General features: G+C 42.2%; 1 protein-coding gene across 4 annotated transcripts in view; it reads right to left on the bottom strand.

Moving 5' to 3' along the window:
• Positions 1 to 23,806, bottom strand: part of SORCS2 (sortilin related VPS10 domain containing receptor 2) — an 807,861-nt gene that overhangs the window by 47,122 nt on the left and 736,933 nt on the right. For all 4 annotated transcript variants that reach the window (XM_043544690.1, XM_043544691.1, XM_043544692.1 and 1 more), the window contains exons 12-14: positions 23,585 to 23,661; positions 14,455 to 14,546; positions 13,535 to 13,642 (exon numbers count right to left, since the gene is read on the bottom strand). In XM_043544690.1, the coding sequence (XP_043400625.1) occupies positions 13,535 to 13,642; positions 14,455 to 14,546; positions 23,585 to 23,661 (277 nt within the window). The remainder of the gene's footprint in view (positions 1 to 13,534; positions 13,643 to 14,454; positions 14,547 to 23,584; positions 23,662 to 23,806) is intronic.

Here is a 23,806-nt window from a genome sequence, read left to right as displayed (position 1 = left end):
CTAGTGACAAAATGCCTGGGGGGCTGGGTTTGTAGATTTGCTTGAGGTTTTTCATCTTTGGTGCCAGGGTGCAAATGTCCAGGGAATGGAGGATTGTCCCAGAGTTGTTAAGGGAATGAAATGACTCATTGATCTTCTCACTGAAGAGATTAGACTCAGCCAGGGTAAGTCCTCAATGGTATTCTGAACCTCCCAGGGAAACTTTAAAGAGAGAAACCACAATTTGGATCTCATGACAGTGGGGCAATGACTCTAGATGCAGTACATGCTGCATCCACTGCTGCCTGTGGCAATGTCTTAGTCATCAGCTTGCTTTCATTGATGAGGGGTTGGAATCAGGCCCTGTCCTCCTGCGGAAGTTTATCTCTGAATGGCACAAATTTAGTGTAATTTGTGAAATAATATTTCACTAACAGGGCCTGATAGTTAGCAATTCTATATTGGAGGCTTGTAGATGAAAATACCTTCCACCCCAAAAGGTCAAGGCATTTATCACCCTTGTTAGATGGGTTGACATAGAGTCCTGTAATCTGGGAGGGATAACACACTGGGCTAGTCAGTTCCATAATGGCCTTGTTCACTGGGAGAGCCATGTTGCTACGGCTAGATGGTTGAAGGATGTCCAGGAGTCTATGCTGCATGTCACAGACTCTCTCAAGAGAGCTCAGTTGCAATCCTCTGTAAAAGCTCTTGGTGTTGCCTGTGGGGATGGGGATAATGGGTGGGGATGGGGATAATTGAGCAATAGCTTCATTGTGTGAAGAGGATGATACACCCATTGGAACCATCAGATCTGCCTCTGCCACATACGCTGATGGAGCCTGCAAGTACTGGCTAGGGAAGGTGGTTGCTGTGATTCCTGCATGGATCCCGGGTGTCCAATTAAGGCTGATATGAGGAGTTAATTGGCTGTGGGGGCCCTCAAAGCACTGGATTCCAAAGGTCCCTTTGGTTGTCATGTCTGAGAGGAGGATGGCTCCAAGTTCTCCTAAAGGTTCTATCCAGACTAGTCTCTTTCAAAGGGGGCGCAGGTTCGTCCAGATCATTGGATTACTCTGATGCAGAAATCAGCTCAAGTTCTAAGGATAGTGCTGTCATAGAGAATCATAGAATATTAGGGTTGGAAGAGACCTCAGGAGGTCATCTAGTCCAATCCCCTGCTCAAAGCAGGACCAACACCAACTAAATCATCCCAGCCAACGCTTTGTCAAGCTGGGCCTTAAAAGCCTCTAAGGATGGCGATTTCACCACCTCCCTAGGTAACCCATTCCAGTGCTTCACCACCCTCCTAGTGAAATAGTGTTTCCTGATATCCAACCTAGACCTCCCCCACTGCAACTTGAGACCACTGCTCCTTGTTCTGTCCTCCTTGGAACCCCCACTTCAGGTAATTGAAGGCTGCTATCAGATCCCACCTCACTCTTCTCTTCTTCAGACTAAATAACCCCAGTTCCCTCAGCCTCTCCTCATGTGCCCCAGCCCCCTAATCATATTTGTTGCCCTCCACTGGACTCTCTTCAATTTGTCCACATCCCTTCTGTAGTGGGGGGACCAAAACTGGACGCAATACTCCAGGTGTGGCCTCACCCGTGCTGAATAGAAGGGAATAATCACTTCCCTCAAACTGCTGGCAATGCTCCTACTAATACAGCCCAATATGCCATTGGCCTTCTTGGAAACAAGGATACACTGCTGACTCATATCCAGCTTCTCATCCACTGTAATCCCCAGGTCCTTTTCTGCAGAACGGTTGCTTAGCCAGTCGGTCCCCAGCCTGTAGCAGTGCATGGGATTCTTCCTTCCTAAGTGCAAGACACTGCACTTGTCCTTGTTGAACCTCATCAGATTTCTTTTGGCCCAATCCTCCAATTTGTCTCGGTCACTCTGGACCCTATCCCTACCCTCCAGCATATCTACCTCTCCCCGCAGCTTAGTGTCATCTGTGAACTTGCTGAAGGTGCAATTAATCACATCATCCAGATCACTGATACAGATTTTGCACAAAACTGGCCCCAGGACCAACCCCTGGGGCACTCCGCTTGATACCAGCTGCCAACTAACCATCAAGCTGTTGATCACTACCCATTGAGCCTGACAATCTAGCCAGCTTTCTATCCACCTTATAGTCCATTCATCCAATCCATACTTCTTTAACTTGCTGGCAAGAATACTGTGGGAGACCGTATCAAAAACATTCCTAAAGTCAAGCTAGATCACATCTACCGCTTTCCCCATATTCACAGAGCCAGTCATCTCATCATAGAAGGCAATCAGGTTGGTCAGGCATGATTTGCCCTTGGTGAATCCATGTTGACTGTTCCTGATCACCTTTCTCTCCTCCAAGTGCTTCAAAATGGATTCCTTGAGGACCTGCTCCATGATTTTGCTGGGGACTGAAGTGAGGCTGACCGGTCTATAGTCCCCCGTGTTCTCTTTCTTCCCTTTTTAAAATATGGGCACTATATTTTCCTCTTTCCATTCGTCCAGGACCTCCCCCGATCACCCTGTCAGTACTGAAGGAAGAATGCTCTGACTTGTAGATGTAGTGGAGTTTCCTCTGATGGATTCCTCTAAATGGTCTCCTCTGTTGTACTGATGTCTCTGAGGAGGACCAGACCTGATAGAAGAGGAGACTGCAAGTACAGTAAGGCAAAAATACCCCTCGGGAAATAAAGGTCTTAGTTCATCCCTGTGTATGGGGAGTATGGGAGGTTGGTACAGACAGATCCCATGCATCAGAAGGCAGATCCATCACTGGCTGAAGTGGTAGGGAAGGGAAGTCCAGCATGGTACTCCATGGTGGGAGCTGTTGGACATATCTCCACTGCTGTAATGATCAACACCCACCAAAAACACCTTTCAAGATCCACAGGACCTACACATGTCTATCATAACATGTGGTGTACCTCACCCAGTGCACTAAATGCACCAATAACAACTATATGGGTGAAACCAGATAATCACTACACTCCTGAATGAACTCACACAGAAAAATGACAAAAGACAAAAACACCACATATATCAACTGTGGGTGAATACTTTTCAACCGCATTTGCTCCAACCTCTCAGACAGAGACCAACACCTACAAGATCTTCACCAAGCATTCTCAAAACTATGATACCCACATGAGGAAATAAGGAAACAGATCAACAGAGCCAGACATGTACCCAGAAGGCTCCTGCTGCAAGACAAGCCCAAGAAAGAAATCAACAGAACTCCACTGGCCATCACATACAGTCCTCAGCTAAAACCTCTCCAACGCATCATCAGTGATCTACAACCCATCCTGGACAACGATCCCTCACTTTCACAGGCCTTCAGAGGCAGGCAGGCCAGTCCTCGCCCACAGACAACCCGCCAACCTGAAACATATTCTCATCAGCAATGACACACCGCACCATAGTAACTCTAACTCAGGAACCAATCCATGCAACAAACCTCGATGCCAACTCTGCCCACATATCTACACCAGCGACACCATCACAGGACCTAACCAGCTCAGCCACACCATCACCGGTTCATTCAACTGCACGTCCACCAACGTAATATACGCCATCATGTGCCAGCAATGCCCCTCTGCTATGTACATCGGCCAAATTGGACAGTCCCTACATAAAAGGATAAATGGACACAAATCAGATATTAGGAATGGCAAGATACAAAAACCTGTAGGAGAACACTTCAATCTCATTGGACACACAATAGCAGATTTAAAGGTAGCCATCCTGCAGCAAAAAAACTTCAAGCCCAGACTTCAAAGAGAAACTGATGAGCTTCAGTTCATTTGCAAATTTGACACCATCAGTTCAGGATTAAACAAAGACTGTGAATGGCTAGCCAACTACAAAAGCAGTTTCTCCTCCCTTGGTGTTCACACCTCAACTGCTAGAAGAAGGCCTCATCCTTCCTGATTGAACTAACTTCGTTATCCCTAGCCTGATTCTTGCTTGCATATTTATACCTGCCTCTGGAAATTTCCACTACATGCATCGGACGAAGTGGGTATTCACCCACAAAAGTTCATGCGCCAATACATCTGTTAGTCTATAAGGTGCCACAGGACTCTTTGCCACTTTCACAAAGTGATCACTCTACATCTGACCTATCAGTCCTGAGCCTCAAAGGAAATTTGCACAACACTTTCAAAAAATGAACATGGGAGCTTAAATTCATAACTTTGCTAGACACTAAAAATCATGGTCTTAATAAAGACACTGGATTTATGGTTTATGACAGCAATCTGTAATCCACTACCCCCTTTTTTGTCCTGGGACTCCAGGAGAGTTAGGGGCCACTTCATCTTGAATTGTCCCTTACAATACGTGCCAACTACTTATGCTAAACTATATGATCGATCTGGTATTTAGCTGTGACACTCTCAATACCTTTCCAGATCTGAAGAAGAGCTCTGTGTATCTTGAAAGTTTGTCTCTCTGATCAACAGAAATTGGTCCAATTAAAGATATTACCTCACTCACCCCATCTATCTATAAACTATTAAAACAGTGAAACTACTAGGACTTTAAAACTATGTACGATGGATGGATGGATGGATGGATGTCCTGAAAGAACAAGGATCACTGTGATTCACTGAGGATTCAGACTCAGGCAGTAAGTAGATGACACTGTAATAAAATGTGGGTTCATAAATACAGATGCTACATTTATAAAGTAATCCACATAGATGTAACATGGGCAGTAGATCTTACTCCCTTCAGTGCCAAAATTACAGACCTCCACTATATGAATTGAAGGAGGATTTCTTATTGGCTAACAGGAGTGACAGGATCTTCCCAGCAGGCCACCTGCTCAAAGGAGAAACATAGATGCACATGGGGGCTAGTTTGATTCCATCTAGCTAAGATCAATGTTAGATAAAACACCGCACACACATCACATGTTCAGCCTTCCCCATGGTAAAGTATAGCTCATCCTTGAGCTTCTGGGATTCACATGTCCCAATCTGTAACAATCCATGGCTTCATATATTCAACAGAGGAAAACATGATCACCTATTAAAATAACCACATCCAGCCTTAGCAAGAGACATCATGGGCCAGATTTTCAGAACAGCTCAGCACCCATTGGGCATCCACTCTACTGAGCTGCTTTCAAGATTTGGCCCCATAAGTCCTGTTATCTATATCTATAACAAACCCCTAACACCAGAGTTAAACTAAAGGAGCATTCTCCAGAAGAAAGAAATAAGGACACACTGTAAATGGGATCCCAACAAAGGCCAAAAATGAAGGATCTGATGTTGGTTACCACAAAACCAATCATAATCTAATTGCTCACATGCAAAATATTTATGTTCAATAAAATCATATGAGGAAAAAACGGAATGGTGGAGACAGTGTAAGTGATGATTATAAGATGAATACCAAGATTATATTAATTCATTAGCTAATAAAACATTCTACTTGATTAATTGGATTTCATTAGAAAGCCATCAAATCAATTCTGTAGTAACCGCGAAAGATGGTGCCGAGATATATAATTTTTGAAAGAAATTCCAATTACCTTAGAAATTCATTTACTTGTATTTGCTAGAATTTAGGATCCATAACTATAAATTCAGTGTTCCAATTGCCATAACAACTTAATACATTTCTACCAAGTTCACTTACGAGCACATCATTTTTTAATTTGATTGCATCATTTGGTGGCTAAGACAGGATTAATGTAGTTTTTAAGCTAACTCATTTAAACTTTGTTCTTGAGGGATGCTGGCTATTTCTGTCTCTGATAAGGCTCGTAATCAGGGGGAACTAATTTAACAGGAATTAAATAGAATGATATTTTCTTACACAAAATCCTTGTTTCACTACAGCAGAGACTCTTATTTCACATTAATAATAATACTGTCACTTCTTTAGGACCTTCCATCTGAACTTGAACCACCTTACTGAAGCTATATTATTTCCTTAAATGTATACAAGCACCTCAGAATACTCCTTAGTTACAGGGAAGTAATTATTTTTTCAGTTTACATAGTAGAAACGGAGGAACAGACTGGTAAAGCAACTTTCCTAAGATCCCCTAGTAAATATGAGACAGAGCTTGGAAAAGGACCCATACTCCCAGAGTTGTTATTCAGTCACTACACTTGGTTTCCTCTCGCTCTCTGGATTTCTGATTGAATCATAAGAAAAAACATAACATTATATTCTGTGCTGATCATAAAACATTCTCAAGTATTCAAAGCTTTTCCAAGGTTCGAAGGGAGTCAAGTGCCCAACTCCGATTGCCTTTCAGTGGGAGTTCGGCATTTAGTTCCCTTCAACAGAGCCTTGAAAATCTGTGGATATCTGCTTTATATCCACAGAGGTCCACAGACCATGTTTGCGGATTGTGGATCAGATTTGGATACAAATTTTGTATCCGTGCAGGGCTCTACCCTTCAAGTTCTATGAAACTCCCTGCCTAAATCACTTGCAAAATGGATAGCAAAGTCTTCATTTAAATGGATGCATCCATGGAAATAAATTATGCTGCAAAGTGTGATTAGGGATTTGCTCATGATAACAGGGCTTCCTTTCCTGCATTAAATATATTAGCTACGACTGGGACCGTCTGAGGACTTACTGTCTCAGGAAAATACATTTTAAACTGTTTCATATTTCAGCAATTATTATTCTGGGGCTAATGCAATTTCAGATTCAGTATTTAACCAAATTTATGGCCAGCTTGACATATTTTACGATGGGTATGAAATCCCTTTTTGGGACTCCAACATATAAGAGTAGAGAGATCTCAGGCTACATTCACTTAGAGTGCGGGTGTCACCATAATGTAGCCAAAGCAATTACAACAATATATGATCAAATGGATTAAAAGCCCAGTTAGGATTTAAATAAAACATGTAATTATTTTTATGTTAGATCAAGATTCCTAATTCCCACCCCATCTCCACTGTTTGGTTGATATAGGAACTAGAAGAGGAATGTCCTCCTGAAACAGGAAATAGTACATCGTAGCATCACACACTGAATTGATACAGACTTGGATAACTGTGAAGAGTTCCACATCACAAACGAATAGCTACAACCTGTAGGCAGCATATTGTGCCACCACTACCACACGGGAAAGGGCAATTGACCCATTAAGAACCCAAAACTCTGTCCCCTAAGTAGAGACAGCCGTCACAAATCTACTCAGTTCCTCCAAATGTTTCCCTCTAATATGTAACCCACTAATATCACTGCTATCTTGTCTGGATCAAGCTTACACTAGCTAGTTTTCATCCAAGATCCTGCTTCCACTAGGGACTATGAAAGCTGAGTTTAATGAAAGACAGACAACTGAATATCAGCTCTGATAGTATTGCAGTCCAAAGATCTCACGACCTCTCTCAGCAGCCATATAATCATGTTAAAAATCAGAAGGGACATGACGGAACCTTGCAGGACCCCAGCAAAGAACTCTATAGGAACGTGAGCAGTTGCTGATATCTAACATCGTGGTGCTTCAATGCATGAAGGAATAGAATCCCTATAAGGAAACTCCCTTGAGGAAATCCCTACATCTGGTCTGTGACGGGGTGTATCAACCCCACACTGATGCAACAGGGGTTAACCACTCCCTCTTGGCCGAGGAGGCCATGCCCCCTCGGCTCTGCTGGGCATGCTCCAACTGGAGACAGGATATAAAAAGCAGCACAGCAGCTCTGTCTGGGCTGACCACCGGCAAGGATGAAGGTGTGCTGCTGATACTCCTGGTGGAGGACTGCCTGCATTCCAGGTCGTGGAGGCCAGCCAACCAGCCAGAGTTGAACCCCGACACACTGGCTCGGGACGCCACAGAGAGGGAAGAGGCTGCGGAGACCCAGATATGATATTGGGTAGGAAGTGACCCAGGGAAACTTGGCGGGGAAGTGGTTATAGGATCGAAGACAGGCTCGGCGTGTTTTGGTAGGATCCCCGCCAAGCAGGTAGTGGGCAACCCCACCACCAACAGGGCACTGGTTTGGGACCCGGTGGAGAGGGCAGGCCCGGGTCCCCTATCCTAGCCACTGCCCACCAGCTCACTAGCACTATTGAGTCCGGCTGCTAGGCTGCACTGCCCTGATAACCAGGGCTGAGTTACTGACTCTGGACACTAGGCCACGCTGCCGATTGCAAGGGTCGCATCACTGACTAAGGCCACAAGGCAATGCAGCCCCGTGACTGAGGACAGCCGATAGATGCTACTGTGGGGTTGTAACGCACCCCGCCCCAGTCCCAAAGGGTGGCAGGTGAATCAACCCCATGACACGGCCCAACAAATGGGTCCACAAGTCCTTGTGGCCTGCTCTATCAAAGATGCCACAGATACCAGGGCTATATTGCAGTCCTAACTAAACTAGACTTTGGGGTACAATAATGCATATTGTTTATGTTATTTAAAAAACCACAGGTTTGAAACCTTCCCTATGTAGGCTGCTTACTTTTAAGAGAGTTGTCAGTATTTCAGACATACATAAAATTCCCCCTTTTTCCACTAAGTGGGGCCATTACTCAAATCAGTGCTAGTAAGTACAAGACAGACTTTTTTCCCCAATGCAATATATTATAAAGTATAACATTATGTAGTAGTAATTTTCACTCTTTAAGAGCTTAAGACAAAATAAAAATGACTGTATTTGAGTATGTTATTTTAAATAAAATTACTGTACTTATTTCATTTAATTCAGAAAAAAACATTAACAAATCCTCACTGAATTAACAATGAATGCTGAAATGTGGTTCTTTACTTACAGAACTCTAATACAATACAACTGCATATTGATGCCTACATGGCACATGTTCTCTCCACAAGATATATACTTCACAGTGCTCAAAACTTAGTAGAACAGAGTGGAATGCATATTTTTTGTCATTTGCATGTATCTATTTTGGATATGGTTGGAGAGATGGTTTAATGTTTTAAGATTTAGATATAAAATACAGGTTCAAGTCACAGCCAAAGTTGGCTCAGTCCAACCCCGCTCCTCCCAAAGAAGAGCTCTGTGTAGCTCAAAAGCTTGTCTCTTTCACCAACAGAAGTTGGTCCAATAAAATATATTACCTCACCACCTTGTCTCTCCAACCTCCTTAGGTAGATAAACAAAACACACTGGGTTTGTGATTGTTTCTTCCATTAAAGAACTATTCCTACCTTTGCTTTCAGTGGAGCACAGACTCGGGATCTTATTGGGTCCAATGATGCCTTTTCCCATAATGTTTATTGTGTATCTATCTTTTGGATGAAATCTTAAAAGCCGAGGGGGAAATCCGGACCCTATTTAATTCAATGGGACTTTTGCCACTGACTTCAATGGGGCCAGGATTTTGCCCTGGATTTGTATCTGCTCTGTGTATACCTAAAAGATCCCATGACATTTTTTGAAAGAACATGCATTAGCCCTAAAAGGCTTAACCAAAATGTACCCTCTCCATACACTGTTGCACAGTGTTACTGCGCCCACCACTGGTTATTGCCCTCTTATGCCAGAGATGGTTACATCTCTCATGATGTACGCAGAGTATATTGATCCTGCACTCTTTACTTGGACAGTATTCCTATTGATGGCGTGGAAGAGGGGACAGACCCCCAAAACGCAATTAGAATTTTGTCCAAGGAAGAGGTGCAGAAGCAGTTCCCTAGTTTGTAATGTGCTTTGGGGATCCCTCATGATGGAAGATACTATAATCAATTTGCTATCAGAGCCATAATTATTAGTATGTACCCGTTTGTCTTGTCAGCAGAAAACTCAGCCTCTGTCTCATACTATGGAAAAGGTGGAAGATATTTTTCTATAGAAAAGTATACCAGTGGATGACATTTCTCAGAAGAAGCAAGTTACTGTAAAAATCAATCACTGACCCGAGAAGTGTGAGGTTTTAAAAGGAGGATCTGAATTACTTACACTAGGGTATGTCCACATGTCAACTGAAGGCATGATTGCAGCTTGCAGAGGCCTACCTGTGCTACCTTTAGTGTAGCTAGCACAGCTAAAAGTAACAGTGAAGCCGCAGCAGGGCAAATTTCAGTGTGGTCTGCACAGGCGTGCCCAGAACTCTGTGTACACACTCGTGCTCCTAGCCCACTTCTATCTTCAGCCTCACTAGCTAGACTACAGTTGGCACAGGTTCACTTACCTGAGCTGCAGTCACATCTCCAGTTGCACCGTAGCCATGCCCTTAGTTAGGAAATATAACAGGAGGTTTTTGACATGAAATCAAACAGGACAAGCAGGCAAGGGCACTCATGGGAGGGAGAATGTGTTAAGCATTAGGCAGGTGAGGTAAGCAAGCTGAAAAAAATACAACTAGCAACACATTGTGCAGAACGTTTTCTTCCCTTTAATTTATACAAAATTGGTGAATATGGTACAGTGTTTCAAATCTTGTAAGGACTAGAGCGTGGTAGCCCTACTTACTTTGAATAGTAACTTATTCTGCTTTCAGTGACTTCAGTAGGACTGCTTGTGCAGTAAGGTGCTGCTAAACTGCTGTAAAAGAATGAGAATCTGATCCCCAGTTCCACAGTTCGGAAGATGATGATAACTTTGCTCATGAATCTATGTATCTTAGATCAGAGCTATAGGTATCTTACATACTTTGGAGGGCCTATTTTTAACATGTTGCATGTTTTAGAGGATTTGCAGTGCCCCACACAGCCATTATGTACAGATTAAAAAAAAAATTAAGTGGCATAATCTCATGGAAGTCCAGTTGCCCTTATGGCATGAAAAAAACTGCCCAAATGGTCATCATAGGCCCTTATTCACTAGTTTTGTATGAACAAGTAGAAAATCTCTTGCAATCACTTTTGAATGTTACAGTGATGTTTCAAATGAGAAATGTTACATTAAGCAAGCCAAGCAATTCATGTTCAATAGTTTCCATCATATTTGCCACAGACCCTAAACCCAGAGTGCTGTGTGTGGATCTGTGGCCCCACAGAAAGTACCAACGATTATTTTGATAAGAACTTAGATTAAAGTGATGGTATATCCCTACAGATCAAATGAGATAAAAAAAAAATCTGTAAGAGATGCTGAAATAGAACATGCCAGGTTTTCCAAGGGCACGTTAGCCAAACAACTTCAGGCAAGTGTAAAAACTAAGACATAACTGGCAAATGGAGGAGTTATTTCTACTCTCAGACAGTGACAAACAGAGGGGAAAAAAACATTGTATTGGAATGAGTTACTGATTTAACAGAGAGATACACAACATGCTAGGAAAGAAATAACTGAAGAAGCTTTCCATCATGTATATTAAACCAGAACCAGATGCAAATGCCATGTGAAATTATATTTGTATAATATTTTACATATATATATATATATATATAATGTTTTAAAATTTTGATTCACAGTTGGATTATCTATCTTTCTATTTTAGGGTTTTATATTGCTTCCCATCACCGCAGTATCTGAGTGCCTTCCACATAAAATCAATAACAATAGCAAAGTCCCTCATGGATTTAATGGGGTCTCTGGCCCACCTTCCTTTTTGAGGAAAAAACTCGACTTGGGGTGTTTTAATATTTGGGTTTTTTTGACGCGGGGAAGAGAGGGAGTTCAGTGGATGGAGGTGTCTATGTTAGGATTTAAGTGAAAATTTAAATATGGAGTTCCAGCTTCAATGTCCAATGATAGAGCAATGTGGTGCCCCTTCCTACCAACACTTATAGAGGCTGGGACCACTGGGAAGGCAACATGTTAAGTCCCTGCAAGAGTGGCACTTTGTGTCACTTCCCAGCATTCTCTCACATTATGTCAACTGAAACATTCGTATTAATTAGCTGTGAACAGAGCTGTGCTCAGGTCCTTGGAATATAGGATAAAACTGGATCTGTCCTAGAGGAAATCCCCTCATCACAAACAAACAAAACAAACTTTAATTCTGGGATGAACAATGCCTCAGAAAGAAAGAACCAAGCTTGATTCTCAAATCCCAGCCTGACTTCACTGGACTGTTAGCTTAAAAATATATATATATCTTTTGACTTGTAAACAAAGCAAATTAGATATGGAAATAATGAGAGATGAACATGAAATCTAATGAGGAAATTTAGAGTCACTTTTCAAAATGGAACCACATTTTAACTTCCTGAAATCTTAAACTGTGGCGTAACAGCCTCTCTGTAAAATTTTATACCTAGGTATACAGAGGCAAAAATAGCTCACCATAGCAGCAACAGGTAGTTGTAGGAAGTGGCTAAGTGGGAGACCCAAATTTAGATGGGGAGTGAATCTTCTCCTACGTAGGTTTCTAAGACACTGGGCACTTTCAAAATTTCCAAGAGTAAGGTAGGCATAGTAACTCCCTCAACATCCCCAGTGGTTTGTACACAGCTTGGTACCAGCAGTTAACAAGACAAGAAGCCATGATCTCATCCTTCACCATTGACAGAGGGAAGAAAGGTTGGGAAAGGAGAAATATCCCAGGAAGATTTAACAGAGAAAGCTTCAATTTCTTTCCAGACCAGTAAGTACAACAAGAAATCATAAGACCTGCTTTTGGGGGCAGAAAGATAGTGAGATGACAACAGGCCAAATTCATCTCTGAGGCTTTCAACAGGGTGAATCTGCTCTAATTACAGTGGGTCCAATTTGCTTCTGTGCTGCAATCCCTTTATGCCACTCTGGTGGTGAGAAGGGGTGTTAAAGGGGGTGGAAACAGCTCCAGGGAGTATCTGGTGTGTAGATAGGCTCACATGTCAGTGAAGAGCTGCTGACACAGCAATGCGGCAGCTCCATTTCCAGCTCCTGGGAACACACTGTATTCAGGCCAATCTCTACTTTTCAGGGCCCTTAAGTGTTCGGGGATCTGCCAGACCCAAAACAGCTCCCAAATATGTGCAAATGGGGTTTAAGTTTCATTTTCCCTCCCCACCTATTCCTCCAATCAACACAAGGATAGAGGTACTGATTGGGTATTTGTTTCTTAGGATCAGATGGTCTAATAATGTTAGAATTTGGGACCAGAGTGGGAAAGTGCATATACGAAAGCAAACTTTGTGGCTCAGGCCCATATTTATATTAAATTCTATTAATAGGATCCATCACAAAAACTACAGAGAAGTGGGGAGAATGTGTATTTTTTTACAGGATGTTTGGTTACACATAATTTATTACAATGCTAGGTTACTAGGACAACAGCATATTGGTTTACACTGTGAAGACAATTTCTATAACAGAAAAAGCAAGAAACCTATTATTATTGAATAACACCTTAGAGTCTGCAGAAAACAGAGGGGAAATAATGTGAAAGAACAGTTTTCAGATATCCATTTATGCCCATAATTTTCCACTGTTTCAGGTCATAACTATGAAAAACAGACTATAAAACACAATGCTTCATATTTACATTTGAAATATCTGATTCAGATCATTTTAAGGATAGGCTGCTTGTTAGTGCTGTTCAGACCTGGTCATGGTGAAAGGCCACATGAGTGCAAGACACTAAAGCTCCAGATGCAGGGACTACTCACCTGTTTAAAGTTAAGCCCATGATTAAATGCATTGCTGACAGGTAGCCTAAATAAACAAAAACTTACGTCATGACTAATGTCTCATCTCCAGGTTCACTGAGTAGCCCATCTACGAAAACTGATGTACTGGTGAAATTATGTGTGCTCCATGTCTGACCTTCATCTATGCTGAACCTTTAAAGAGAGAAATGTCTTCCATTCATTGCATTCTTAAATAAATATTATAATTATAGTATTATGTTGGATAAAATCACAAGAGGAGATTCCATAGGACTCAGGATCACCAACACACAGTTGCAAAAACTGGGAATAATCTTCCTCTAAATGACAAAAAACCAAGAAATCTCTTTGCTTTCCTATATTTCACCCTAATTCCTCATATATGCGCTCCCCAGACAATTGATCACAAACTTGGCTCATATACGTGTGAGTATTATCATTATGTAAAATATCATTATGTAAAATTGAAGCATTGATCACTTGCATTCAGTACATATACATTACTTTTTGCATAATTCTAGAGGTGATAGTTCTGCATGCTATTCCAAAATTCCAATATGGGCAACTGTATACTGCCTCTCTAAATGCATCCTACAGCTATAAGTTTACTCCCTACCCCAATCTGCAGGGCAATGTTAGTGTATACTGTTAAAATAGTCACTGGATTTTAGTGGTGGATTAAGTGACCTCTGTGTATAGTTTGTACTGCAGTCCACTTTGGGAAGCTTTTGAATGAACAGGGCCATACTGACGCAAAACAATTGTTATTATTAATGCTGCAGCAAACTACTTTACCAACAACTCCACTGGGAATCCTTTAATAAAATGTCCACCTGCATTTTGTTGGTTTAACGAATGTTAAATTAAAGTGGCTCCACCTAGATTTCTTACACAAACTTACTGAAAAGCATATTACTGAGTAATTCTGAAGTACGTTTGAGGTCTTGAATATGTAATAACCCTACTATAACTGACTGCAGCATTACTTGAGTATTTTCAGAGGGATAGAAGTGTCTTTGATGGCCACAATGACTCCACCATGGTCCAGATACAAGATGTGATGTTCTTCTTCAAAGACCTAGAAATCAGATAAAAAGACCAAGCAGATGTCTGGGTTGGAAAAAATAAAATGCATTACCAAAACATTATTAAAATACTTATCAAGTTATGGCTTTCTAACAGTCTGCTTTGTTAAATAAATTCAAAAGTACATAATAATTAGTTTTATTCCTACATTGTACACAGTTATTAAAGACTGGTTCTACCATGTGGATTAAGTTCTCTCGGTTGTGAAGGAAAAAAAAATTATGCTGGTGAACTGGGAAATGTTCAGGCTCAAATCACAGTCAAATAAAAATGCCGGTAGGTGATCTCAGCCCAGACTTGTGCTTCTAACAATATGCATTCTTTATTCTTTCCCACTATATATCTTTTTGTGACCTAACAACTTACTTAAGGTATTTGTCATATTCTATATGTCTTGCAAAATAGCATGCCTTGAAGTGTAATTCTAAGAAAAACAGGAAAGTTATTTCTGTCTGTGAGATTCTAACACATTCTTCAAAATGTACAGAACATGATGTAAATTGGTAGGAGTTATATTTTCAGGATAAAGAAGCTATTATTAATACTTAGTTTGTCTAACTATAGACTCTGTGCAGTTTAACAATGAGGTTACTTTGTGACTTTTGAATGGTCTGAAAAGTTAGGACATATGTGATACTGGCTTGGTGACACAAGCGATGAATCATAACCAAGATTTGAGGATAAATGTAGGGTTCTTCCCTCTCTTTTCCACAGCTCAAAGATTTGCACAAAAATCTCTCTGGTGGAAGTCCTGAATCTCAATATTCTTGATATTCATAAACTATTGAAATTGCAGCCAAACAACCAAAGGAAAATAAGAGTATGGTGATTACTATTACAAATGCTAGATTGATCAAGTTAGTATACAATGGTATCGGAGATACACAGTTATTTCCTATTTTAAGCAGAGGGAAATATTAGCTATCTCACACTATTGTGGGGCAGCTGTTGGTCAGTGCAGACTTTTCAACAGCAACCTATCTAAACAATACCTAGGCTTAATGGAGACTATATACCAGGAAAATTAAAATAATCCTTTGAAAGCCCAGAGCTGAAATAACTGATCAAAGCATGAGGAAGGAAAAGGAAAAAAAGGAAAAAGCTTAGCCTGAATCACTGGAAGCACTAAATAAATAAATATATTTTCCTTTCTACATCTGAGATTTGTCATAAGAAAGTGTCTGCTTGCTTCAGATGTCTGTCAAACTTCATTTAACACAGCAGCATGAGATAAAGTGAGCATTAATGCACACTCCTTGAAAACTAATACACAGACATTCTACCCGTTATACAACCTGACAAAGAAAAGTGAACAAGACGTTTGCTTTACTTTGCCTTTGAGAATGAGAAAATACCGACAATGCTAACAGCTTCTCTTTACTCATTTTGAAGCCATATCAGTGAAGACTGAAGTGTAGAAGAAAACCCTTTACCCCCCAAGTACATTCACATTCACTCCAAGGAATGAGGAAGCATTAATAAAGCAGGAATACCCTAGCTAGAAGCTTGGCTGCATATCTTTCTCTCACCTAATAAGAACTTATTTGAAAGGAATCCTGTAGTTTCAAGAATCCCTTTGGCTCTCTTCCATTTACAGACCAGCACCAGATATGAGAAATTTATAGTCCTGTCTGCTTATTACATACAGCTGCATATTTTAGAGAATTCAGCAATGGATAGACACTAATTTTAGATGCACTTCAAAAGGATCCGATCAGATGTAATCGGATAAGCAAAGTTTGGATTCCTCTACAAACCTTCTCTGAACTTCTGCTCAAATAAAAAAAAAAAACGGTTAGTAACCTTTTGTAACTGTTGTTCTTTGAGATGTGTTGCTCATGTCCATTCCATTATAGGTGTGTGTGCTCACCACGTGACCCAGTGCTGTAAGTTTTTCTCTCAGTGGTATCTGTAGGGGATTGGCTCTGGCGCCCTCTAGAGTGGCGCCCATATGTGCTGGTATAAGGGGTGCCGGCGGCTCTCCCCTCCCTCAGATCCTTCTTGCCGGAATTCCAACAGAGGGGAAGGACGGTGGGTCATGGAAAGGACATAAGCAACATATCTTGAAGAACAACAGTTACGAAAGATTAATAACCGTTTTTCTTCTTCGAGTGATTGCTCATGTCCATTCCATTTTAAGTGACTCCCAAGCAGTACCCGAGGTTGGTAGGAGTTCATAGACGTGTTGATTGCAACACAGCGTTGCCAAATCCAGCATCATCTCTGGCCTGCTGGGTGATGGCATAATGCATCGAGTAATGCACAGAGTCTTTCAGGTCATGTAACTTGCTGTCTGTCCCATGAACAGTGCCAGGCCATCGAAGGGGAGGTCCTGGATGGACTGCTGAACCTCCACCAACAGGCCTGACAATTGCAACCTGGAGGCCTCATGGAAATGGCTGAAGCCATGGTCCGGGCAGCATAGTCCACTGCATCTGAGGCCGCTTGGAGGGCTGCCCTTGCCACAGCTCTGCCCTCATCCAGAATAGCGAGGAACTCTTTTCTGGGCTTCTCTGGCAACAAGTCTGCAAACTTAGCCATGGACTGCCAGATGTTAAAATCATAATGGCCAAGTAAGGCCTGCTGGTTGGCCGCTCTTAGCTGGAGGCTGGCCATAGAATAAATCTTTCTGCCGAAGAGATCAAGCATCTTCGCCTCCTTATCCTTAGGGGTCAATCCCGGTTGGCCCTTTCTTTCGTTATCATTGGCTGCTGATACCACCAGTGAGCTTGGAGTGGGGTTTGTATACAGGTATTCAAATCCCTTAGTAGGGACATAATACTTTCTCTCTTCCCGCTTGGAGATGGGGGGCAGGGAGGAGGGAGTTGGCCACAAGGCCTTGATCAGCTTTACCACTGTCTCGTGGATGGGCAAAGCCACCTTGGAAGGGACTGCTGTGCTTAAAAATCAAACAGTGAGTTGGAGGGTTCCGCCAACTCCTCAGCCTCGAACCCCAGGTTAGATGCCACCCTCTTTAGAAGCTCCTGGTTATCCTTTACATCATCCTTGGGAACCGTGTGGGAAGGTCCCGCTACCAACTCATCAGGTGAAGAGGATGAGGAGGCAGGTAACGGCGGGTTTGCCAACTCTGCAGCCTCCACTGGGGGTGCCTCAGCCGAGGCTGGCTGATCCTGGGGACCTTGCGCTGACTCCGCTTCCAAGTCCGGGGGTGGGCAGGAGACTGTCACTGTTTCTCAGATGCTCTGAGTCTGATTGGTGCCCCTGTGATTGTTGGGGAAACCCCGAGGGGTTCCATAGCTGCCAGGGAGGCAGCCATTGGCCCTGAGGCCACTGGTGGTCCCGATGGGAATACTGATGCCCCAAGTGGGTGGCCTTGGACTGCAAGCAAATCCTCCTCCTCACTCTCTGAGCCTGAGGAGGGAGAGACTCATCGGGGGGACCAGGACGGTACTGATGCTGCCTGTTTACCCTGTTCCTGGGCTGTCAGCCCTCTGTGTAGGTCTCCACTGCTGACCTGTACTGGGAAGATGGCTCTCGGTGCCGTGCCTCCAGTGACCGGTGGCAGCGTTTGGCAGAACGGTGATTGACACCTCACGCTTTGAGAGCGGTGCTGCTCCATGGACCAGGAGTGAAAGCAGGAGCGAGAGGATCAACGTCTTGGCTCAGGAGCTCGTTGACGTGCCCATGGGGATCTGTAGCAGTGAACCAGAGAAAGATGACGGGACTCTGGGGACTGGCATCTTCACCCTCCGGAGTGGTGCCACGAGTTTGGAGATGGACTCGGCTGCTCTGGGGATCGGTGCCGGGACTCTGGGGACTGGCGAGGGACTGCGCCAGAGAGCTGCCAATTGGCACTGGGATCCTGGGGAAGGCTGCCTAGAGTCCTGGGAACTACGCTGGGAATGCTGATAAGTAAGCCGACCCATATCCGGGGGTTGGCAGCAGTGCTCAGGTGAACACTGGTGGGGCACCCCCTTCATCGGGGAGCGGTGCCACATTGATGGGGACCACTGGAAAGGTCCCAGAGCTGGTTTACCCCTCGAATGGGGCACCCCTCTGGTTTGGCATGGGTGGCATGAGAAGGGACAATATGTCCTTAGCAGCCTGAAAGGCCTCTGGCATGGACGGTACTGCCAGGTGCTGAGTGCCTCTGCTGCTTCCTGGGGTCTCAAAGGGGATTCGACAGCTCACACGTGCTGCAGCCTGGTCATCGTCCAGAGGAGAGGAGCTGCCCTGCGTTTTCCTCTGGCTCTCTCCTTCCTTTTACAGGACATAGGAGAATGCCCTCTCCCGGTCTTTCTTTGCTTTTTAACAGGTACCAGGGATGGGGATGCTGTGGTGCTTGCAGAGGAGTTTGATCTAGCCAGCTCAGAAGCCGGTGTAAGGGCCAACTTCATAAGGAGCGCATTTGGGTTGCGGCTTGAAACTTTTACAAATGCAACACTTGTTGTCCACGTGGGTCTCCCCCAAACACTTCAGATAGCTTTGATGGGGATCACTGTCTGGCATAGGTTTTTTGCAGTAGTCACAAGGCTTGAAGCCTGGGGAATCAGACCATGCCTTGTCTCTAGGCTAAGTCCCATAGGGGACTAACTAACTATTTCTAACTTATGCACTAAGGGAACTAACAAACTATACAAGCTTTCTCAGAAATATATATAAGAGATTCACAAGTAGGCACAGTTGAAAAGGAAAGCTTGCTGAGGCAAGGGGACGTTCCAGCAACATCACTGGTGGTAAGAAGGAACTGAAGGAGGGGGCAGCTGGCTGCTCCCCTTACACCAATGCATACATGTGACACTTCAGAGGGCGCTGGAGCTGGATGGATACCACTGAGGGAAGTACAGCTCATGGTTATACAGCTTGGGTACCATAGTTTTACTCTATATTCTTCTTAAAGCTGTGATTCCGTTCTGCTGGTACTGATTGCTTGTTCAATTTCACCTATGCCTTGGAATGTTTTTATATCTATCTTTTGGTGTAAATATTGTCTATAGAGAAAGGACTGAAAATAGCAACAGTAAACAAGACTTTAATTAGAAACAGAAATATTTATTGAATCTATGGAAGAATTTCAGATCAGGACCTGATTCAAATCCCACTGAAGTCAGTGGAAAGAATGTCAGTGAATTCAATAGGTATCAGATCAGGCTCATAGGGCTTAGTTCTTAAGTCTCTATTCAGTCTATGACTAAAGACCAAGGAAGGACTTCTTACCTGGGCCCATAATATGCATGTTCAATAATTCATATAATTTAAGACTCACGATAAGTTAGATGTAGGTCTAAACCATCAAAATGGCAGAGCCAATAGAAAATAGTTATGAACAACATGAGCATCTAATACAACTTAGTGCTATTTATTCTTGAGTGTGCAGTTGAAAAAGGCATAAAGTGTTCCAGGACTAATTCACTTTCCAGTGAATAATACTGGCACTCTGTCAATGCTTTAACAGAAAGGAATATTAAAATCATATTGCGATAACCTTCTACCTTCCATTAGAGAGTAAGAGGAATAAATAATGCCTAGGTGAGTGTGGTCAAGCCCTCTGTTTCCATTAAGATACACAGGGAATAGCACCAATATGTATCTCCATCTTTTCCTAATTTTCTGTTTGTTCACAGTATAAACACCTATCACTTATAGGAGTAGCTTTTCATCTTCAGAACACTGTAATAACATGAACTAATTCACCCAATGAAGTACACTACAGAAATAAATATTACCCCAAATTCCCACATAAGGAAACATGGTAACCCCTTTCCTCTAAGAGGGACTTTCCCAAAGTAAAAAGTGAAGTTAGCATCGGAGCGGACATTAGAACTCAGGAGCTCCTAGCTTCTAGTCCACTGCAGCATGCTTATCTATGCTCATAAGCAGTTCAAATACGCAAGTCTCAACTGTGCAAATCATAATTCTCTCCATAACTACAATCAAATTAATGAATTAGTGATGATCTCCACTAACTAGAACTTGTTTAGTCATTTCAGGTGGCCAGCTGCTACAGGGCAACACCATTGGAACCTCATGCGTCCTCCATCCTTTGTAGCTCTTTTGTAATATTTAGGGAATTTTATTTGCTTCATAATAATGCCAACTGTTTTCTCTCTCATGGTGTATTGTTTATGTCTTTGTTACTGCAACAGCTGTTGATACACCAGAACAGATTCTCTACTAGTAAAAGTCAGCATAAAGTCAATGGAGCCATGCTGATTTACACCTGGTGAGGATTTATCCTATGAGATTTAATTCTGCATTACCTTGAACTCAAAGCTAGGCAAAAATGCACCCAGTCCCCTGTGTAGTTCACCAAGAAAAATCCATTCCTAAATTCCAAGCTGGAACACTTTCCTATAATTGTCTTAGCTGACTCTCTCTTCCTGGCTGTTGAAAGGGAGTGATTCCAGCCCCTCTTGCTTGTTGTGCTTGTTAGCGATGCTACCCATCTCTTGGTTGCTTGGAGAAGAAAATCTGTACCTCTCTTTGGTGCCTGGATGGTTACAAAGTTGCTGAGCCTTGTCCTGCTTAAGCAAAGGTTTCTCTACCTTGTCTAATACAGAGGTATCACGTAGAGAGAAGGATGGTCTTGTAATTAAGGAACTGGACTGGAACTCAAGAGATCTGCCTTCAATTTCTGGCCATGTCACAGACTTTCTGTGTAACCTTGGACCACACAATTGATCTCTCACAATTGAGTCTTAGATGTCCACCCTGTGAAACAGGGATAATGCTATTTCCCCAATATTTTTTTTGTCTATTTAAACTGCAAGCTACTTGGGTAATTTCTGTCTCTTACTATTTGTTTACTCATCCCCTAGCACAATGGTGCTACACTCTTCGGCAATAATAATAATCATCATCATCACTATCAGAGTGCTACTGTAATCCACACATTTTCTGGGTGTGGTGTTCTGTCCCATCTAGTGGCACTGAGACCACTTAGAGAGATAAAATGAGTCTGCTCTACAGACTTAGCTACTAGCCAGTTGGCTTTTAGCTCATGCAGTAGAAGCTCACGCACTAAGCTTCAGAAGTCTCAGGTTTGATTCCGCCCGCCAATGACTGGGGTCTGTCGGTGTTATGCTACGAAGTGGAAAAATACTAAAATCACCCTCAATACTAGACAGGCCAGTCGCGGTTTTAAAAAAATGGACAGCAGAAAACTGTTCAATGAGGCCCAAAACTGTTATAAAGCCTGAGTGGGGAAGGAATCTCATTCAAAGCTGGTTTTCATTTCCTGAAGGCCCTTAGGTTACTACCTATTTGATTTAATATCATGTTCATCTTTCACGTTATACTATTCTGTTTTGTTATTGAGAGTAAAATACATTACAGCGGTGTTTGGATGTTGTAATGATCCCAAATCCAAACCTTAATTGATGTCATGCAATTATCATAAAATTATGATTAAGGTATTTTCATGTTTGTTGTTTCAGATTACATTAAACAAAATATTAAAAGTCACATTTTCTCCCTCATGTTGTCCTTAAAGGGCACAGTTAAGGCTATCCAAAGATTGAGCTGCTTGGGTGCCTTAACTGTGCATGTCCATTCCATATCTTAGGTTTGGATTTTTTTAAAAAGTTAACCTTAACTCTGAATTTCCTAGGATCATAACACTTGGTATTGGAGTAATTACAACACCCCTGTAATGTATTTTACCTTAAATTAGTGATATGTACTCTCAACATTACATGAATTTTACTATAGTTTTTAACTGGGAATGTCTTTTTTTTTTATTAGAAATTTCATATACAAACACAAAATAAAGCCAAATAGACTATTACCATGTGATGTTTCTAATGATGTGAAGACATGAAGCAGCAACTTTAAAGCATTTTTAAAGATTTCAGCTTAAGGGCTATTTTCACTGAAGGTATGCTGTGGCTGCTTTATACTATTCCCATATTGGTCACTTAAGGTGGGTTTATAGCTACCTTATTTCACCAGAGCAGTGCAAAGCAGCTGTAGAGAATATATTCTGGTTTACCTCTCCCTCCTGTCCTCCAGTTTCTACCTGTCTTTACACCTTCTCACATGCCCCTGCATGCCCATACATCATTTTCCCCTTCCTTTCCATATCCTCTTTATTCCTTGCATACTTACCCCTATTTCCCCATCTCTACTGCACCTCCTACATTCCCTGCACATGCACACAATCATACACAAACCCTTGTGTCCTCCTCCCTCCTGCCTCCTCTGCTGATCTGATCTGATCTGGTGCAGCAGGTAGCAATTGAAAATAAATATGTAGGATGAATGCTTATTTTGGCTGCTATTTTTCAGAACTGAAAGTTTATCCATCAGCAGAAGTTGAGGCATAAAGCTTTTCCCTTCAGAAAAACTCATTAAGAATTGCCATCTTTCAAACCGGCCACCATCGCCAACTGCTTCCAACTTCAGTCAAGCTAGGGAAGATGGTGACTTCCTATGCTGTCAGGAGGCAGAGATTTCATTGACAACAACAGGAGATAGATGACCCCTGCAAAATGGCCACAAGGCACAAGATTTAAGTGATTTTAAACTCTGTGGAAAGTTTGAAGTGTTGTTATTATTCTGTTATTAACATCATTGGGTGGGGGGGGAAGGTCTGACCAATTTTAAACTGGAGGAAAAAAAGATTTCCTTCCTTTCTAGCTAATCAGGTACAAACCTTTGCATGTGAGCATCCTAAGTCTGACCTCTGAGTATATACATTCTGAATATCCTGAAATAAGGCTAATAATTAAAAAAAAACAAAAAACAAAACCAAAAGACTTGCACCCTCCTTGTGCAAGTTACTCAGGAGGAGATTTTCAAAGGGACAAAATAGGTGCCCTATTCCTACTGAACATCAATAGCAGCTGGGAACCTAATTCTCACTACTGCTTATGAAAATCTCCCCTTTCATCTCAGTTTCAAAGTAAAATGGGAACAACAATAGCTACTTACATCTATAGGAGGATTAGAAGGCTTAATTAGTTAATACATTAAATGTGATAATTGTTGTTACAATCAATCAATCAATCAATGAAAATAGTAATTTGATGCTCAAAATTAGTTTCAAGTGTCTTATTTCTCCTTCCTTACCTGCCTCCAAGTATTCCCACAATCAGATGTTATGTACATTTCTTCTTTATACTCAACCAGCTGGGAGCCCAGATTACCTGGACACAAAGAAAGCAAGTAAATAAATAAATAAATAAAAAGGCAAAGCTTGCATTTATATGTTACCTCTCTCCTTATACAGTTACCTCTCTCCTTAGCAAAATAGGCAGGAAAACAGATGAGGATCAAATCAAATTCTGCCCT

This window comes from Chelonia mydas, chromosome 4 (genome assembly GCF_015237465.2).
Source record: "Chelonia mydas isolate rCheMyd1 chromosome 4, rCheMyd1.pri.v2, whole genome shotgun sequence".
Taxonomy (NCBI): domain Eukaryota; kingdom Metazoa; phylum Chordata; order Testudines; family Cheloniidae; genus Chelonia; species Chelonia mydas.
This window is presented reverse-complemented; position numbering and strand designations above follow the sequence as displayed.